The 6,449-nt window shown below is 37.5% G+C and overlaps 1 protein-coding gene across 1 annotated transcript in view; it reads left to right on the forward strand.

Moving 5' to 3' along the window:
• The first annotated feature begins 693 nt into the window (after positions 1-693).
• The window catches only part of prkci (protein kinase C, iota), a 24,282-nt gene continuing 18,526 nt past the window's right edge, over positions 694-6,449 (forward strand). Inside the window, exons 1-2 of the mRNA XM_016510091.1 lie at positions 694-1,025; positions 5,517-5,638. Of these exons, the coding sequence (XP_016365577.1) occupies positions 946-1,025; positions 5,517-5,638 (202 nt within the window). The 5' untranslated portion in view covers positions 694-945. The remainder of the gene's footprint in view (positions 1,026-5,516; positions 5,639-6,449) is intronic.

Genomic DNA, 6,449 nt, shown 5'->3' on the forward strand with positions numbered 1-6,449 from the left:
ATATATATATATATATATATATATATATATATATATATATACGTGTGTGTATGTATATCTTTGAAGGCTATATTTGTTTTGAACCGGGCAACTCCCCCTGGCAACTTTTATTTGTTGTAATTTGTCTTTCTAATTTTTCCCTTTTTTTCTTTTTGTTATTGTTTCTGGATAAAATATTGTATGTTAATGTTCTTTGAATAATAACGGCAGAGTAGAACTGTTTCAGCAGCTCTACTCTGCTAAGTGTAAATTTACCAATAAGAAACACAATTTTATGGTTTTGTTGACTGAAATATGTATATATATTGACAGTATCAGAGACTCTGTGAATAAGAAAGCTGTAAGAACTTTGAAAGTTTGTGAACTTTACAATATATTTATTTGATTTTATATATACGTACAAAAAAAAAGGATGCGAACTACTTCCTTGGCTTCTCTTCTCCACCCTCTTCGAAGTCTGTGTGGTATAATCGGAATGCTACCGGGCGCTTCCATCCAAACGAATTCAATTGAACATAAATATACGCCATAACATTAATCATATTGCGGACGTTTAATATTTTCACTTTCTCTAAAACTGTCTAGACAAATAATTTTCCTGATACCAACAGTAACTAAAAATGTGTAATGTTTTTGTTGGAAATCCTCCTCATCCCCCCTTCCACATTCCGCTGTTTGGATCATTCCGTCTCGAGGTCTGAGCGAGAGAAGGGAGTGTTTCCCGTCAGCCACAGAAGTTTTACTAGTCCTACTAAATTCTGTCAGAACTTGAGTAATAATATTTCAGACAGGCCCATTCTACCACCGGGGTCAACACTATTTTGGACCAAAGAATAAGTCCAGTTTTCTAAATCCGGTTGTTATTTTTTTTTTCTCCCGTCGGTCGACATCGGGATAGCCTCATTAGCTAAGTTAGCTCACTAGCCGGAGTACGGAGACTTCATAATGCCCACGCTGCGGGACAGCACCATGTCCCACCCCGGGGAAAACCCACACCAGGTCCGGGTAAAAGCTTATTACAGAGGGTGAGTAGTCAGTGAGCCAGCGCTGTCTTTTTAGATGTTTCGATACACTTACTATCTTATCTTGACCTCTTAATTGTGTGGTTTCGGGATATACACAAATAAATGATTAGCCAGCTAGCAGGCAGTGTTAGCAAAGCCCAAAACAAAATCCTGATGAAGTTGTCAAGTGAAACCAACTCCAGTAAAACAGCCGTTTCTTCATTTCTTCCTCTTCAGCTGGTTTTCTTTTCGTATCATAATAGTTCACGTAAACATACTAATTATATGTTTGTGAGTTAAGATAATTATGGCTTATGATGCGATGTTTTCAGAGCTGCACCTTTCATGGAGCTAGCTGTCTGCCTGTTTATTATAACATTTGCGTTCTCTATGTCACATTTAGGTGGTTCTATATAACAGTGTAATTAAGGGAAAACTAAAGTCACAGGTACCTGTAATGAAATTCATTAAGTGATATATGCAAACAGTTTGTTCGTGTTATGAACACAATATGTAAGTTAGATCATCATATTATTTGTCTAAAATTATACCAGGTTTTTTCTAAACTAGTACATCAGGGTATTGTTATCAGAATGGGACGTAACGACCTGTAAATTTGTTTCCTGTTCCTCTTACTGTTTAGGGAACAATTCTTGGGTTGCTTTGAAATAACTTTTATGTGCTTAAAGGAGCACATTTATGTATAACTGATTTTCAATCAGATTTCCTTTCATGATGACCTGTGCGCTTAACATGCACTTGAAAAACTTGTATGACAAGTATCTTTTGCCAGACCTGTTGGAGACTGATCTGTTCACACTCCCAGTGAGCACTATTGTATGTGTGCAGCTGTCTTGATGATTCAATCAGTTTCAGTCAGTTGCTGATGATGATTATAATAATAATAATAATAGTAGTAGTAGTGGTCGTTGTTGTTATTATTATTATACTACTATTACTATTATCATTATAGGGAAGTGACAGGTCCACCGCCATTAGTGTCTCTGAACTGGCCACAGTAATGTTAAACATCTTCAAAGAAACCTATCATCCCACAGTACCATCCTTTGTTTTTGAAATCTTAGTTTCAGTGAAGCTGATTTTGTTTTGCTTTAAAGAAGAGCTCTGTGGAGAGCATGAATTGATGGTTCATGCCTTATAAAAATAGTAGCACAGAATTCCTGGGTGTGGACAGTTTTGAAACCCACCATTTGTCCCTGGGTCAACAATTCAGTTACACGTCGTGCAGCTGGTGGTGGTGCGCTGCTCAGTGGCGCACTGCGTTTCAGTATACTGTGTTTGCGGTTTTGTTTGTTAGTCTAACGTTTATTCATGGTTTGTTAAGTGTGTGGTTCGTGGTCTCGTAAAAGTGGAAAGATGAAGGGTGGGAGAAATGCACTCTTGATTTGGATTCTGTGGACGATTGGCCTCTATGGATTATGTTTGGCGATGCAATCTCCAACTGCACGTGCAACCTTGACAACATGCGGCGTCACAGTGCCGTCTGCACGCCAGTATAGCCGGGAGATGTTGCTGGAGCTAAACTTCATGATGACTCGAGAGATGAGAACAGGCCAATTCAGAGATTTGTCATATCGTATCAGTGTGTGTGTTCCCTTTGGTTTCTGTTGTTTTTCAGTAGGTCATTTTAGCCAATCTTTGAACCAGTTTCAGCGCCCTTATTCTGTATAAACTTCTATTGTGGCTACGATGGAGGCAGACAGTCAGAGGTTGATTCTTTGGTGTATGAAGGCTTTAATGGCAGAAACAAGAACATCTTACTCCCTGCACCTTTTATCTTCTGTTTGAAACCTGCTGAAGCCTGGCAAAGATGAAATTCACAGCCTTTAAGGCCCCGATATACTTTAAACGTAATCGAAGAACGAACTGATATGACGTCATTTCGAACAAAATCAGGCCGAAACGAAGTTCGTTTTGAGTTAGTTACTAACTATGTTCCGTACACAACGGTGTTCCGTACAGATGACGTTTTAGCTCCGATCGCTAATTTTTGTATTTTTGTTTTTACAGAAATTATTTTTTGATTATATTTTTGATTATTGAGCTGCAGGTTTAGGCTCACTTAAGTGACTGTATACAAAGTTTTTTTTACCCAGACATTTAAAAATAACATATTTTAGAGCTGTAATCGCAATACCCTGATACCGTGAAACCGTGACATTTTAATATAAGGTTATCATACCGTCAGATTCTCATACCGGCCCATGCCTAGTCGCGACACATGTATGTTTACATTAATCTACACCCCGCCTCCAGCAGCGCGGGGGTGTTGGAAAGTTCGGAAACAGTATACCGTCGCTCAGCCTTTTCGAACTTCTTTTTGCCCCCAAACGAAGAACGAAAACGAACTTCGTTTGAAGTATATCGGGGCCTTTATCTTCCTCCTCCTCTTTTTCTGCCCTCTGTTCTCTCTTGTACTTATTCATTTATTGCTCTCTTTCTGTCACTCATCTGTTTTATTTTATTTTGTTTTTGCTCATTCTTATGTGCTGTAGGTCTGTAATGAGCATGTCTTTAAGGGGATTTGACTTATATTGCAACGCATATCTGAATTTTTTTTATGGATGTTGAATACCGTAGAGATGTTACTTTATGGCTTTATGTCTCTGCCTGATGTCATGGTCATCTGACTTAAAGGGATAGTTCACTAAATCTAAAACTGACAATTGTTTACCCATCCTCAGGTCATTCCAAACCTGTATGACTTTCTTTCTTCTGTAATAGGGCTGTGTGATAATGGTTAAACTGTTATTATTATTTTTCTAAAAAAATATAATCACGATTATTAATAACAGTTGTTCTCAGTTGCAAAGTTTCTTATTCAGAATTTCATAATTTTTTGGGGGGAAAAATCAAGAGAATGTCAGCTCATACATAGGGTTTGTTTTACCTCGTCTAGTTTCCTGATTTATTGTATTTATCTTATACATTAACACACTCTCTACATTGTGAACACTGTTAAAAGCTTAAGAAGCTTTTTTCTCAAAAGCTAATGCAGTGAAATTCCTAATATTAATTCCAGAAATTCCAAATTATTGGATTTGAGACTAATTGCTAAACTCCAACATACATGTTTGTCTGTTTTCAGATCAGTAGTTCTCTTATTGGGGGAATTAAACTATTTATATCTGTAAACCCCCCATGAATGCTTGTAAAGGCTTGTTACAATGCAAGATAATAGAAATGTCAAATAAAAAAATGTTTTCAGGATGAAAGTGGGCCAATATCGCAGGCGATTTTGCTTAATTGTAAAATATGATTAATCGTGCAGCACTATTCTGCGGTACACAAAAGAAGATATTTTGAAGAATGTTGGTAAGCAAATAGTTTTCGTGAATCGTGACCATTGACTTCCAATGCATGGGCAAAAAAAAAACCTGAGAATTTTCTCAGAATATCTTCTTTTATGTTCCCCCCCAAAAAAACAGAAAATCATACAGGTTTGTAATGATATAAGGGTGAATAAACGATGAATGAATTTTCATTTTTGGGTGAACTATTCCTTTATTACACCCACTGTTAACTTTGAAATAATGGCCTTACTTCCTTGTGTATTTATTCCTTTGACTTTAGTGTCCATGAGCTTGTTTATACCTCCAGGTTCAGAATGTAGTTTTTGAGGTTCATGTAAGTCCTATTTGACAGCGTGATAAGTGTATGTTCATTATGCTCTACGGAAGAATGTGTCTTCACCACCTCCTTTCAGTGATGCTGAGCTCTCGTAGGGTGCTTCTGTTCATGCTAAGAGAGTGAGTACAGTATCAATTATATGCCAGAATAATTTTATATAGTCTGCAAGAGGCTACAATAAGAGGAAGTTTATCCCTGTGAAAATATTAACTAAAGCACAGTTCACTGACGCAGAGCTTATAGAATGTTCGAGATATGCATGACAGAAAGCACAGAGCTGCCCTTTAACTTTCATACAGTAGCTTTTTCATAATGATCCTGGAACAGATAAAACCAGCCTTGTGTTTTTCTTTGTCATAAGGTGGTGTGTGCACTCCCACTAGTCTCAGCGGCCACCTGAAGGCATGTGTGGGTCAGCGCATTGGCTCGTAGACAGGAATGACTCCCCTGCTGTCAATAATTAACCAAAACAGTGTGAACACAATAGTCAACAGAGGGAAGAAAGCTGCTAGGGTGCTTCCTACTTTGGGAATGCGCTAGTAATACAACACAGCTTCCCACAAACTTACCGTATGATACTCCCTGCTGTACTGTATTTGTCTTTTGGTCTTTTAAAAAAGGCTCATAGTGTTTTGAGTAAATTTAGAGTTACACAAGTATACAGAATGTCTCCCCACATTTATGATCAGCTTAAATAAAATAAAGAATATTATTCAGGGCTGTACAGTGCGGCATATATGTCGCACGTGCTACAAAATAACTGGTCTGTGCGATTAATAAATTTACCACTGTAGCACGCGTGCGATACAGTTTTGCATGTTGGAATAAATTGTTAATGAATGTCGCCTTTTTCTGTTTTAGGGACATCATGATCACACATTTTGATCCCTCCATCTCCTATGAGGGGCTGTGCAGTGAGGTGCGGGACATGTGCTCCATGGACAATGACCAGCTCTTCACCATGAAATGGATCGATGAAGAAGGTTCGTCATTTAATTTGTTTCTCTTTACCCTCTCTGGCCTTATTTACAGCTGGTATTAATATCTGTCCCTGGTGATCCGATCGCAAGCAGTCAGCTGAGAAAATTGCCATTTACACCTGGTATTAGCATGCATCTTCTGTGACCTCTTGTGATCAGATTTAGTTAAGGAGAGACTGTGATTTCATAATTATACACAAGACTTAAACCAATGAGTGCCCATTTTTGCTCATTACCTTTATTTCTTACATTTATGTTTTTTTTTTTTGAGTTGTTGGGTTTATAAATAAGCAAATTTTTTATAGTTATATTTAGCTTATTGTTGTGTGAGTAAACGTGCTAATTTTCTCACTTCATATTGATTCAGTGGAGCCCAATGCTCCCAAATATACTTATACATCCTTATACACTACCATTAACAAACTTGGGGTCAGATTTTTCTAAAGAAAATAATATACTTTGATGCATTACATAATAATAGAAAATAGGGGTGCTCCGATCAGGATTTTTGAGGCCGATCGCCGATCACAGAAAGTAGTATCTGCCGATACCGATCTTTTTAAAGCCTTTTTTTTATCATTTATAACTATTTATAGTGATACTCCAATCAGGATTTTTAGACATTTATTCAGGGCCTGAATTTCATTTTTGAAAATGGGGGGAATTCCCCTCTTAGGTGACTTGTGAGAGGAGAAGCAGCTTTCACACAGGAGTCCGCTTGCAGTTCATAAAGAACTTTGTTTTCCTACAAGTGCCATCTATTTTTGCCTTGTTTATCTAAAAGTGCTCTTTCCCTTTAAACCTAGCCAAAAAG

This window comes from Sinocyclocheilus rhinocerous, unplaced genomic scaffold (genome assembly GCF_001515625.1).
Source record: "Sinocyclocheilus rhinocerous isolate Xijiao unplaced genomic scaffold, SAMN03320098_v1.1 scaffold444, whole genome shotgun sequence".
Taxonomy (NCBI): domain Eukaryota; kingdom Metazoa; phylum Chordata; class Actinopteri; order Cypriniformes; family Cyprinidae; genus Sinocyclocheilus; species Sinocyclocheilus rhinocerous.